Source organism: Scatophagus argus, chromosome 22 (assembly GCF_020382885.2).
Source record: "Scatophagus argus isolate fScaArg1 chromosome 22, fScaArg1.pri, whole genome shotgun sequence".
Classification (NCBI taxonomy): Eukaryota; Metazoa; Chordata; class Actinopteri; family Scatophagidae; genus Scatophagus; species Scatophagus argus.
The window spans coordinates 780,835-795,000 of NC_058514.1; the positions used below are offsets into that span (position 1 = coordinate 780,835).

The window sequence follows — 14,166 nt, forward strand, 5'->3', positions numbered from 1 at the left end:
CCTTTGACGAGTGTGCGTTTCCGGGATGTGTTGGCTTCCCTTTTGTACACTGGGAGGAAGTGGAGACCCGTCAGCCATCTTTATAGACGTGCTTAGAGCATAAATACATAACAGACATTTTTGATAAGAACCCCAGAAATTGTCTATTTGTGACCAAGATGGGTACTAACTTGCAGCTCAAAGATAAACAGAATGTGTTTAGCCTAGCTTAGCACAAACACTGGAAGCCTGGCTCCATAAAAAGAGGAAAAACAACATGAAAGCTGATTGGTTGACTGTAGAGCTGTGATAACTGTGATAATAATGGGGCTTTTGAATGGTTTTTCTACATTGTTAATGTTGTAATGAGTAAAATCCCTTTATGTCATTTCATTTACCAGGTGAAAAGCACCTCTGAGTTTGTTCTTTTTAATAATGTTTTCAATTAAGGTTGAAGTTAATTAGTTTTTACTAAAGTTAAACTCAAAGTAGTTAATTTATAGTTCATGTATTAAAACATATTAAGTGTTATTTAATGGGGGTTGTGGATGGATAAAGTGCTCTTTAGGAGGCAAAAACCCCTCAAGATTTACAGCACAGCATTAAAGCCGTCTGTGATTTGAACCATTGAGATGCAGAAGGTGTAAATCGATGGATCACTTTCATGCTGCTGTAGGCTGTATGGTATTTCTGACCGTCCACCTATTAGTCCATTTATTATCCTGTAAACGTAGAGGTTGTCTTTCGGCGAGGACGTGACGACAGAAGACAGACGTGGACTGTGGGTTCAGTCAGACTCTCTTGAGTTATTTAAACGTGTACATGTTGAACATCTTGATTTTATTCATCTCCATGTTTGATGCTGATGGTTGTTTCTGCACTGAAGCTGCTGCTGCAGATCAGATCAGTTTCTTTAAGGAAAGAAATGTTGAAGCTTTCATGAATCCTGGAGTTGTGTTGCATCAGTCTGGCTTATTGTCTTTATAAGGAAATCCTTTTCTGATTTAATTCCTAATTTCCAGAGGTTTGAGAGCTTCTTGAATGTGGTTGTCTGGTACCCGCTGCTGTGTTCTGTATTCATTCGCTTTCTGCTGGGCTGTCGCTCCAGGAGGGACCAGCCTGTGCTCTCCAGTCTGGAGAGGCTTTAAATGAGTGACCTTTGAGACAATCAGAGGTGCCTCGGCTCCAACAAATGCTGAATGACGAGCGGCGGCCCCCGGGTCCTGATGCAGGCGGCTGCTTGGGCTGCCTGTGGATTACATTGATCCCCTGAAACAATGGGGTCCCACCACGCTCATTGTTGAAGGGGAATTAGTAAGAAACAACATGTGATGAGTGCAGGGGGCTTTATGGAGTCTGTACACTGTGAAATCATATGCACAGTTACAAAAGAGTTTCCTGCTCTTCTGAATCTGGGTTACTTCACTTCTCACACAGACGGCAGGTTTTGGGTTCAGGTCCATGTAAAAACATCCGTCACATGTGATGAAAAGATGAGCCTGCCGTATCAAATCCTTTCTGAAATTAGAAGAAGCCAGAGATGATCAGTGATAGATTTCCCGCATCCAATAGCTAATTCAAACCAAACTGATCAGAAAAATGAACGCTTGAACAAACATCAGTGTGATAAGAACGGCCTCAACTGACAGAAAACATCTTTTGAGAAAATTTATCTGACGTGTACTTTGAGTTTTTAGTTTGGCTAGCAAGGAGGGGGAGGATCTTCTGAGCTGTACTGCAACCAGCCACCAGGGGGCGTCTGGTTATTCATGCTTGGTTAGGCCAGATGTTTCAGCTTTGAATTTATCACTTCGAAGTTTGATGTCTGTGGACAGAAAATTAAGGCAAGCTTTTGTTTGGGTGGTATTTTTCACCGTTTCATACAAGTGTTTTAGAAAACACATTATTTGGAAATGTGACTAGCTGTTAGCTGTTTAATCACGAGAACTTGCAGTGTTGTCATGTAAAGACTAAAATGATTTTTGTTGACATCATTTTAATAAAAGTTGTCATTTCTCAGTTGGAATACGTTTAGGGAGGTGAGAAGAGTTCGGTCAGAGCAGTCACTGACCACTGATCGTGATCTAATCTCTCTGCCAAAATAAATGCTGGTTGCGACGTTAGCCTGGACTATTTGGGCCCCTTTTCAGGATGAGGAAAGCGGAAAAGAAAGGCCTCCTCGATGAACAGATTTGAGCACATTTGGACACAAAGGCAGAAAATTGTAGCTCGTGAAGAGACTGCACCTCCTCCACAAACCTCCTGAAAACCTAACACGTCCAGTCCACCTTAAAGCTGCAGTCTCCAGCTTCAGTTTTAAGGAGGCCCAGCTGATTAGTGAAGCAGTCCTGAATGGATGTGTGAACCCCCCACAGCCCCTCGCAGCACTTGGGGGGTGGAGGAAAATAAAAGTCAGAATTCAGCCTCTTGGATTCATTCTTTACAGCCTGTCTGTAGTGATGTGGAAACTTTTGGTGGGTTATTTTCAGTGTAAACATGTACACTGTAGGTTTTTTTGGCATTTGACGTTGTTTATCAAAGTGCCTGTTTGCTGATGCATCTACAAGGTAATTACAGCAGCCAACGAGGACACTCGGGTCTGGAAATGCTTTCTAACTGTAAGTCACCTCGCCTGCACACAAATCCTTTATTGGGATTTTTCAGCAGATGCACAAACTGTCTGCTTCTGCCAGAGGAAAAAGAAATCCCCTCCTCCTCCCCCCACCCGCTGTAGTCCACAGAAAAGCATGAAGGAGGCAGCGGCGGGAGGAGAAGGGGCAGTGGGATGGAATATAAAATATTTAGAGAGCCTCTTTTCAGTAGTGCGAGGGTGAAGCGGAGGGGAGAGCGAGATGTACTTATCTCTGCTCTGGAAGATGTGTTTTTCTCTCCCAGGCTGAAGAGGAGGATGGCTGGGTGGGGGAGGGGTCTGAGGAAGTGTGTGATGAGGATGAGGATGATGAGGATGATGAAGACGGTCTGAACCGAGCTGCTGTCAGACTCATTCCTGTCCTCATCAGTAGAGCTGCTGCCAGCAGCCCTGAAAGCTCAGTCTGCTCTCCTGATGCTTCTTATTTACAACAAAATGATTGGTTTTGTTGATGTTTCACCTCCAGACGAATGCTGTCAACTCTTTTTGGACAAATATAATCTAAATGAACTAAATTTATGAAGCACACATTGATGGACGTAAAAACAGCAGTAACAGTAATGTGGTGGTGACAATAAACTTTGTTTGCAGTATTTTTCTAAGCTGTGCAGATAAAAGCATACTTTCAGCTGAAGACAGTAGCGCTAACACTTAAACTGAAGTACTAGTAGTTGCAGGAGTAATACAAGTAGCCTTAGTACTATCTAGTAGTAAGTACTACTAATTAGTACTAGCAGTTGTGCTTGCATTGGCAGTAGTATTTCTGGCAGTATTAGTTGTGGTACAGTAGCAGTTGGTAATCACTGATCAATATTGACCTGTGATGACATCACATCCTGTTTCAAGAATTGTCATCACAGCAACATCAGCTGTACTCGTATTTGCAGTGCTGGTCGTGTGATATGACCTGTAACTGTAGTAGTCATAGTAGAGTCAGTGGTACTAAGAGGAATCATTAGTGGTCATTTTATCTGAGCTGCCTGTTTATTTTATGGTTCATTTCTTGCTTTTAATCATCTGACTAATTGTTAATTAATTCCTGTTTTTTCTTTGATGGTTCTGGTGTTTTATTCTTTCTGTGCTTTGTTTGATAAGTGCTCTGTAAATAAAGTTTATTCTTAATTTTCATCAGAAGTGTTTGTAGTATCAGTGGTAGTTGTCACGGATGTCAGTACTGCTGTCAGTGAAGTGTCCTCTCTCTGTCCCTCTCTGTGTCCCTGCAGAAGCTGGCAGTCAGAAGTTGTCCTGTAGGGACGACGAAGCCGCTGTCTCTCATCAAGCCTCCCAGCCAGGGCATCGCCATCTCCGTGGTACCGGCCAAGGCTCCCGTTTCCATGGTGACCGCACACATTAACGGACAGAAGGCGGCGAGCTCAGAGCCGCTGCAGACGTCCCCCATCAACCTGCAGACGGGCGGCAGGGCGGCGGCAGCGGCCGGAGTCCACCCCTTCAGCAGCAGGAGAGCCGGAGAGCCGCCTCCCTCTCAGGTAAAAGCTCTGACATCACAACGGCTGTAACACCTGCCCGAGGGGCGGGGCAGGAGAGGCAGCAGCTTCTGTGTGGTTAACGAGCCTTCGCGCCAGGCATCCTGGCTTGTGTTTCTTCTTCATGTACCTGTGAAGCGCTAAAGAGGCTCTGATTGGGCCAGCAGCTCATCTCCTGAGCTCCTGCTGGCTTGTTGTAGTTCTGCTGTAGATTTTTAACAAGCCGCTGACTGCGATGAGCTTCTGCTCCGTTAGACGGAAGCAGAAATTTAAATATATATATATATAAAAAGTGGAATTTGTTTTGTCATTTTTGTCATGTAAAACATGTTGTTTGTGAGCGGAGGAGAAGCGACATGTTGTCAGGCTGTCTCTGTCAGACATGTTGTATTTCTCCTCTGAGTGTCTGTTAGGATTCAGACCGCAGCGTCTCGTCTCCTCCACACTCTGTATTCAGCACCATCGCCTCCATCAGCACACAGCCGGCGATCAGAGCTTCACGCTCAACACTGGCAGCCTCCACACTATTACTGTAATTGCACGGCCCCATAGAGGGAGGAGGGCCGAGCCTCGGGGCCCTCAGGCTTTATGATTCCCCCGTCCATCCAGCAGATCTCACTTTCCGTCCATCAGCGTGTCTCCTGTAAGATGGAACACGTCTGTTTTCATGAGAAGAAAGACACGTGAACTTTAAAGCCTCCGTGAAGACAGACAGGATTTCATTCCTCTTTTATTACTTTGTAGTGAGAATGTGACGGATGAGGCTTCAGCCAAAAAAATCTGTAGTGCAAATGTCATCGACCACAATGTGCTGCCTCTGGATTCCTGTTGGAAACGGTTCCGTCAGTTTCAGATACCGACTTAAATCAGTTACATAAACATAACATCCAAAAACAGTGAAGACATCAGTTTATAAATGCTGATGAGTTTTGTATTTATGCATTAGGGATTGGTAGCGGGTGGTGCAGTGGTTAGCACTGTTACCTCACAGCCCGAGGGCTCCAGGTTCGAATCCCGGTCTGGGTCCTTCTGTGTGGAGTTTGCATGTTCTCCCTGTGCCTGCGACGGTTTTCTCCGGGTTCCCCGACTTCCTCCAACAGTCCCAAAAACATGCACATTAGGTTAACTGGCTGCTCTACTTTGTCCTGAGGTGTGAGAGTGTGTGGTTGTGCGATTGGCTGGCGACCAGTCCAGGGTGAACCTGACGGATAAGCGGTATAGAAAATGGATGATGGATGGCATTTGTAGCTGCAGTACTGCTAACAACAACACTACAAACTGGGACCAGGGCACAGCCTGCGGAGCTCTCTGATTGGCTGATTCCTTGGGGCTCTAACATTGCTTTGTGAGTCTCGTTTTCTGGTTGGGATGTAGAACAGGAGTGGTGCTCCGACACAAACGCTGCCATAAAGCTGCTGTGTTCCATCAATGTGTCACCCACACTCCCCCTCCTCCCACACTCCCCCCTCACCATCAGTCGTCATCTGGACCGACTGCCTCTCTTTCTTCAGCCTCCCTGTCGGGCTGTCGGGCGGCGGAGGTGAGCGGGTCAGGCAGCAGGATTGTCTCCGGGCTCTTTATGGCACTCTTCACCCAGCTGCCTGCCTGCATGAGGAGATGAAAAGAAAAACCCCTCGCAGGCCCCCACGCTTCTCTTGCCTCCATCAATCCAGAGTCGTAAAGGCTCAACCAATCAGAGGCCATCCTCTGCAGAGTACGTGGTGAGGGGGTGCAGGTTTCCTCAGACCACCTGGCCACTAATTTGGAGATCAATAATGAGGTGTAATGGGATTGCCGCTCTGCATGAGTGCACACATTATAGCTGCATTGTTTCAGCTCTTCAGTGAACTCTGATGCCACACACACACACACACACACACACACACACACACACACACACACACACACACACACACACTGTTTGCGTGTGAGGGAACGAGCTGCCCGAGCATCACTATGCTTCCACACATTTCAAACTTTTTCCAAACTCATCTTGAACTTATTTGTCTCTTGTTCTATGGCCAAACACCTGAGGTTTCAGGCTGGTTTCTAATGGAGTCAACCCTAAAAATGTGATAAATTTTAATGGGATTTGGTTGGATGTTGGTCCATAAGTCAGACAAATCTGATCTTGGGATTTTCACGTAATTTGTTACTGAAAGACAAGGAGCTCTTAATGAGCTTAATTCCAGAAACAACTTTTCTCCTCAGATAACTGAGGTTCAGTATAAACTAAAGGTTCAGTTCATGGGGTTCATAGTTTTGCAGTTTGTTGAAGTGAATGATTTTAAAAATCATTAGCTTCTTATAAGCTCACCCTGACACCTTTAGGAAAAGGCCCCACAGAGGGCTGACTCATGACCTCTGGTGACACAATAAAACAAATGTCACATTGTGAATGACAGAAACTCACAGGTTATGATTTAAGATAAAGCAAAACAAAATGAGGAAACAGATGACAAAGTCTGTATGTTTAGGAAGGTGGAGCTAATAAATCCACAGAAACACAATCCCGTGTGTGGGAGGAATAACCTGAGCACCTTTAAAAGTCGATGTTTGTCGTTAAACCTGCGACTTGTGATGGGAGGAACAAAGAGAAGCTGCTTTCACGCCGATCCCGCCTCTCCATCCTTACAAAGACATCTTCATCCTTCATCTTCATCCAGCAGCCAAGGTCATCTCTGCCATCCGCCTGCAGGTCTGATCCACGGGTCCACGTTCCCATTCAGAGCCGTGAACACCCAGCAGTAAAGCAATAAAGCGGAGTTATGAGCCATCACATCTGCTTCTCTGAGTGGAACACAGTAAACACTGTACTCGTGTTTTCTCAGGTGTGACTGTAGTTCACACTGAGAGTAGATGAAATGCAGAGGAACCTTAAAGCTGTGTCTCGGCTCTGCTGCTCTTCCTCCTGCACTACATTTGAGGGCCAGTGTTTCTCACAATATCTGGAATGTTTTATTTGAGAAGGTTCCAGGAGTCCTTCATGGAGGGGGATTTGGGGGTTTTAGCAGTCACTGAGGACAATCTGAGGGTCTCAGGGATTCTTGAGAAAGTTCTTTTGGTTGTTGATGGTTGTTGTTGAGGTTCAGGAGGTCCTTCTGGGGGTCTGCTCTACAACAATGGTCCCTAAGAAAGCTCTAGTGCTCCTTGGGGAGGTTCTCAAGGTCCTTTTTAAAATGACAAGGGTTTGAATAAGTTTCAAATGTGGATAAAAGGCTCTATAGACGTCTTGAAGCCTTTCTCAGGGATTATGGAGAAGGTTCTTGATCCTGGCCAGGTTTACTCTTGGTCTTAGTGAGCAGGAGGCTGAAGCCTACCCGGTCTAACTGTTAGGCTGGACCGACTTAAGGCCAGCCCTGTGGGTGCAGGCCTCGGGTGCGGAGGAGGAAGACTTGGAAGATGTGTTACCATGGTAACTGTTAATTATTCCTGCTGATCTGAGGTCAGTGGAGCAGGCTGCACGTTCAGGCTCAGGGACAGATTCATTGATCACTGTATTAATCATCACTACTCGCTGCTCGTTATGAGTTCTTTTTGGGTGTTTGGAATCAAAAGGATGAAAACTAACAGGCTGATAATCTGAATTTCTTTGGAATCAGTTTGTGTGTAAACCAAACTGCCAAAGTTTCCAGGAGAGGACTGTGAGGATAATTGGAGTGAAACTAGAAGAAAAAAAGAATAAATGATTTTTAAAATAATCTAATTAAAAGAAGTCTTATTTTTCTATAAATTCATGTAAATTAGAGGGCATGGATGTACTTTTTACTGACATGTCGTCTCCCGAGCAGCAACTTCAACACATTCTCATGTCAGCTGTATATTTTCTCAGCTGTAAAATTTTCTAAAACATAATTTCAGCATCAGTAATGGGAAATTGGAAGCAATGCGAGACGTTTGAGAGTTGAATAACTTGATTGCATGAACAGGCTCGTTAGCTCGTTATAAATGTAGATTTTTGTTATTGTGTGAAGAGGGTTTGGGCCTGATTGTAAAACACTTAATGAAAGAGGATAAAAACAGCGGCTGCAGTCTCCTCACAGCAGCACCTCATTATCCTGCAGAGTTCATCTCTCTCAGCTCAGAGCATGAATGAAATCAAGAGCTTGGTCATGGCGTGGTGTCAGGCGGCGCCCTCCGCTGGCAGCTGCAGGAACAGCAGCTTCTGCAGAGCTGTGAACACAGGCGTGTAGGACACGTGACCCAACATGTTACATGTATGAAACCCGGGAGAAAGAGCTGCTAACAGTCTGATCTTCAGTGTCTCCACCTGTTAAAGCTTAGAAAAGAGTTTAGTTTGACTGCTTCAGTCCAACATGTGGAAACGTGCATCATTTTAAACTCAGTTCTTTGTATCTTTATGAACTTTGGGATCTCTGCTGAAATCTGAAGTTGTGTCTGTGTGAGCAGTGTTTTTGAAGCTGTAGCTGTTCTTCAGTATCCTGCCTTGTACCTGCTGGTCTGCCTTGTCAGATGAGTCAGATTCAGTCCTTAAAGAGGACAGCTGAGATTTAGTGGTGAAGTATAAATCATATCCGTTCTTTACAAAATGTATTTAAGGTTAAATTGCAGTTAAAGCTCAAAATGACATTTCTCTCCGTGTTAATTAGCAAAGTTTTTGTAACCTGTGGTTGGGAGATGTGTTGACATTTGTTTGACGGCACTCTGAACTGAGATCAGTTTAAACTACACAGCTGATCTTCCTGCAGCTCGTTAACGGACTACCTGAAACTTATTCACTTGTTTGCTTGTTTGTAACGTTAAGTCATGAAATCATCACTTTACAAAATGAAGTTTTGTGATTATCCCTTCATCATTAAGTCAGTGTCAGAGCTTTTCTTTCAGAAAGTTACTGTAAAGTCCAAATTTTTGTTTTTTCTGGCGATGTGCTGTGAAATGGTGGCACGTGGTGGACAAAATGAGTCACTACGTGTTCTGCAGAAAACGTGAACTGATCGAAAAGTTGAGAGCTGAATGTTCGTTTGTTTTGAGTTGTTCAGTCTGAGTTCACGCAGTCCGGGTCACGATAATTCAGAGAGGAAAAGATTAAACGTGTTGGCGTGTTTTGTGTTTGACGGCTGCGTGTGCACTTCCTCCCCCTCCTCCTGCTGTGATGGTGGGACAATCTCAGTCCACCTTCAGCTGACGACTTCTGTTTTCCTCTGTGACCTCCTTCCTTTTTTCGACAACACTGGACAGTGTGGGATTAGATGCTCTGCAGATGCAGTGGCTGATGTTGATGTGACGACCGGTTAGTACCTGTAACAGAACGACGATAAGCAGAGGAAACAGCAGCATTAATCTCGCCTCAAAGGTTATTTTTAGCTGTCTGATGCGTTCACTTTTCTGTCCTTTGTCCAGAAATAAGAGAGCGCTTCACAGTGCTGTTTGTTCAGTAAAGGAAGAATCGGAGGAATCCTGTCGTGCTCCGTCTTGCTCAGAGTCCATCTGATCGCTGTGGCTCCAGCAGAGAAACAGCACTGACAGGATGTTTCACTTCCTCAGACTTGGGGGAGGAAGAATGTTGAATCAGGTGCCAGGTGTGTCTGCTTTTAATCACACTGCTGAGAAGTTCAGGGGTCACATCCGGTCCGAATCCACCCAAGTACCATCACACCAGATCCAAATCATAGATCCTGGAAAGACAGCAGCATTTTATTTGATTAGAGCTGCTAACAAGTCTACCCACTCAGATCAAGGCTTGATTAGGTACTTTTGTACCGGTGGCGTCCGGTAGCCCAGACGTCCCACTAAGTCCTCCGACTCCCCTTTGGATCCTGACACCTTCCCAGGCTGGATGGGATGTAATCTCTTCTGGTTTGGCATTTCCTTCCAGCTGGACATGGCTGGGACCCTCCGGGTGTCCAGGAGTCTCTCCTGGACAACTCTCCTCTATCAGCCACCTCATTCTTTGGGTCAAAGCTTCATTGTTGAGGTTTGGAAAGCGCTTGAGCTTCAGCCCTCCCTTCATTATTTCCACCCTCATGCTGAACTGGGATCAGTCAGTCTTGAACAACATCCCTAAACACAAACTGTTGTGTGGGGCACAAACTGACTCCCAGTCAGCTGTTTCTTTTCCACCGTCAAACCCACAGTCAGAGCTGTCTCTCGTTGTGTTTAGCTGTAGCTTAGCACAAAGACTTGAATCAGGGCGGAAGTGCTAGCCGAGCTCCACCCAGAGAGAACAAACTCCACCTTCAGTCGGGTATCCATATGTTTTCACTCACATACGACTTGTCCAAATGCCGTATAGCGTTTTAAATCTTTAAATGACAGATCCCCCTCCCCCGGTTAATCACAGCAGGTTTGTGAGACGTGGGGGAGGAGGACAGAGGAGGAGGTGTTTGCTGCAGAGCTGTCATCCTTTGGGGTTTAGGTAAAAGAAAAAAAATTGGTATAAAAGCAGGAAATCACTGGTCCAAGGTTGCATTCACTGCTCACAGCGGAGAGAAGGAGGAGGAGGAGGAGGCCCCCTAACGAGAAGGTGCTTTGGTTTGGAGAAAGAGGAAGCAATTACGAAAATGAAAGCCCTTGCACTGCAAGAATTTTCATCTCTGCAGTTGCCATGGAAACAGGCCTCGGCCGCCTCCTCCCCCCTCCACGCCGAGCTGCAGCACAATACGACAGAACGAAGGGATTTCACAGAAGGAGAAAGGTGGGGAGGGGGAGGTGAAAACTTCTTTTTTCTGATTTCTGAGCAGCTGACAGGAAAAATGGAGGCAATGCTAAACACGACGTCTCGTGTAACGTCCGCGGTGACACAGAGTTGGTCATAACGTTCCTCATAACGAGGCCACACAGCTGCTGTTTGAGCAGACATTTTACATCAGTGTAGTTTCCGTTTGTCCTTAAACACAACACATTTGAACCCGAGTGGGAAAAGTATGATATTCATTCAGGTCCCAGAATATACAAACAGTCCACAGGAGGAGGCTGTTAGCTTAAAAACAACCTGAGGGACCAGCAGCAAAGACAGAAAGACGCAGACAGACTTCATCTGCTGCTGTTTGTCCTCTGCAGCTCACCGTAGCTCGTGTCAACGCTGGTTTGACCTTGAGTGAAGCTGCAGTGGATGTCAGCTGAAGCTTAGTGTGAGGTAAACATCCATCAGCAAACGCTTGTGCTTTCTAAACTCTGCTGCTGTTTCATTTCGACCGGTTCTGCTTCTGTTTTCCAGTCTCCCACTCGAAAGACTGAAGTCCAGACTCCACACTGACTCTAAACAGGTTTCAGGGACCGAAAACTCAAATTGTGCAGAATAAAAAACCAGTGGATGTTGTCCCACAGTGCAGTGCAGAACAGACACTGACGGCGGACTGACAGAAAGATTTCAGGAAACAAAAAAATGGATTTAACATCAGGGCTGCACATAACAACTACTTTTATTATCAATTAATCTATGAATGAAATCTAAACACATTAGTTGATCAAATGACAAAAATTGTAAAATGATCTGACAAGAAAAGCTATTAAGGTGTCAGCCTGTTGATGAACTGATCAGGACAGTCAGTGAGCTGATGAGAAGACGTCCTGGTTGTTAACAGTGAGATGAGTTTACGTGTTACGTATCCACACTGTGTCAGCGTCTGACTGTGTTGTGTTCGTGTGTCTTCCAGATGCTGGGAACTCTCACTGCTGTGCCCATCAAGGTGCCTCAAGTCAGCTCCCTGCACCGGCTGGCAGGACAAGCAGCCACTGTGCTACCTCAGGTAACAGCAGTCAGGACCAATCAGGTTACACCTCCTGCCCGAGTGAGACGTCCACTTCTCTTCAACACTTTGTCCCGCAGGGGGCGTCACAGGGAAGCCATGATGTGAATCAGATTCCGATTTATTTCAAATGAGTTCATGTGGAGAGTTTGTGTCTGCAGACGTCCAGCAGGTGGCAGTACACCGCACTCCATCAGCTTTTCCAATCTGTTAGTTAGACCAAAGTCTTGTTGTTCTGTTCCCACAATGTTCTAACGCAGTGTAGCAGCTGTGCGGAGCGTTCAGTCGTATCCTGCTCAGGGCGGCTGTGTGACACGGACTTCTGCTCTGTGATCAGTCGGGCCCAAATGATTTCTGATAAAATAAATCTAACTCAGAACTAAAGTGATCAGATTACTGTAGCGGAGTAAAAAGTACAAAAGAAGTTTTGAGACTGAATTAGTGATCAGTGAGATCAGCTCGTCTTCAGGTGGTTTCACAGTTTTCTTGCTTGTCGTCTCTCCTCAGGTCAGGCCAAAGACCCAGATCCCCGACAGCCTCCCCCACAGTCCGTGTCAGGAGCTGCAGCCTCTCAGCCTGCAGAAGGCCACAGCGGTGGTCAGTCCTAAGAGCCAGGGCCCCACCCTGCCCACCGCCAACAGCACCTTCAGCCCCGACCACCAGCCTAACGGCCAGAGCGACGCCCCGCCGCACGGCCCCTCTGCAGGCGCGGACTGCAGCAGCCCCGTGCAGCACGCCTCCGCGGGCCCCGGCGTGGCATACGCTATCATCGCCGCCTCCCCGGCCACCGGCAACGGGGTGTCCGCCGTCAGCGAGGCCGTCAAGGTGCAGCCACTGCTCTTCAGTGCTGATAACAAGGCTGGTGTCTCCACAGTTTGCTGTTGTGTGGCAACACGTTCAGACTCAGTTCAGATGATTTGTTGTGACTGAAGCGTCCACAAGGTGGAGCAGTTTGGAAAATGATTGAACACGAAGCACATTGGAAAAAGTCTCAGTGTTTTCCTTCACATCATGACGAGTAGGAAGAAGCTGATTGAGAGTAGAACTGATGGTTTTTATTCATCTGTGTGTGTGTGTGTGTGTGTGTTACCAGGTGATAATAATCCAGCCGCAGGCCCCCAGCAGCACCGAGGACTCCCCGGGGGCCCAGGCTGACCTCCCCTCACAGGAGGCCCCGCCGGCCCCGACGTCCCCCTCCCAGAAGAAGGACGAGGACCCCGAGGTGAGAAGATCTCAGATCGAATGACGGCACTCTGAACTGAGATCAGTTTAAACTACACAGCTGATCTTCCTGCAGCTCGTTAACAGACTAACTGAAACTTGTTGAGACTTTGAGACGTGGTGTTAAGCTGTGGAAACAATTTAACCTAAAACACCAAAGACACATGACATACTGCTGCTGATCTCAGTTCAGTTTGATTCAGAGGTGAAGAGTCTCCTCCTCTTCCTCAGTAACACCTTCTCTCTCTGACAGAAAATCGCCTTCATGGTCGCCCTCGGCCTCGTCACCACAGAACACCTGGAAGGTGAGTGTGCACACTTCCTGTCCTCATTACAACCTCATTACCTCTTTTCCTCGAGTGAAGACGACAGAAGCCCATTTTTGCCAGTATGAGGGGAAAACAACGTTCACAGATTAATAATCCACGTCAGACTGCTTAGTTGGTCGGTTCTGATCATGATGAGGTTCTGGCTTATTGTATGACATCATTAGACAGACAGACAGACTTTATTGATCCCGTAAGGGAAATTGTTGCATCAGACTGAAGTTATCGGCTGCCTTTGCTAGCCTGTGTGCACTTTAATGACCGTAGGACAACTGAACACTGACAATGTGACACATCACGTCACTATTTATTATTTTACTGGTGGACCTGCATTCCCCAGTCTGACTCACTGAATGCTTCAAGAAGAAAGGAAGTGATGCAACAGCTCAGGTCATCAACAGAACTGACCTGGCCATGCTTTACACAAAGCGTTTGTTTTTCTGTGCAGAAATCCAGACAAAGAGACAGGAGAGGAAGAGACGAAGCACAGCCAACCCGGCCTACAGCGGCCTGTTCGAGCCGGAGGTCAGAAAGCAACTTCCTGTTCTTTATCAGCCTGATGTAATCAGTCTCTCAGATTATCTGTACAGTGGAAATTCTTTGTATTCAGTCTGTTTTCTTGTCCCATTTCCTTCCTGTTTGCAGCGTAAACGTCTGGCGTCACATTACCTGAACAGTTCGCTCTTCCTGTCAGCACGAGGTAAAACACACCTCAGCACCAAAGTCCTCAGACTAACGATGTTTATATCCTGAATGAGTTCTGTCATCCAGCTCGCACTTGTTAGATTTGTTCTGTC

The 14,166-nt window shown here is 46.3% G+C and overlaps 1 protein-coding gene across 3 annotated transcripts in view; it reads left to right on the top strand.

The window, feature by feature from the left end:
- The window catches only part of phf21b (PHD finger protein 21B), a 62,719-nt gene that overhangs the window by 42,323 nt on the left and 6,230 nt on the right, over positions 1-14,166 (top strand). For 2 of the 3 annotated variants that reach the window (XM_046378498.1, XM_046378500.1), the window contains exons 4-10: positions 3,853-4,116; positions 11,730-11,822; positions 12,330-12,680; positions 12,916-13,044; positions 13,297-13,348; positions 13,818-13,894; positions 14,015-14,069. In XM_046378498.1, coding sequence (XP_046234454.1) covers positions 3,853-4,116; positions 11,730-11,822; positions 12,330-12,680; positions 12,916-13,044; positions 13,297-13,348; positions 13,818-13,894; positions 14,015-14,069 — 1,021 coding nt within the window. The remainder of the gene's footprint in view (positions 1-3,852; positions 4,117-11,729; positions 11,823-12,329; positions 12,681-12,915; positions 13,045-13,296; positions 13,349-13,817; positions 13,895-14,014; positions 14,070-14,166) is intronic. The other variant, XM_046378499.1, reaches the window with a different exon arrangement.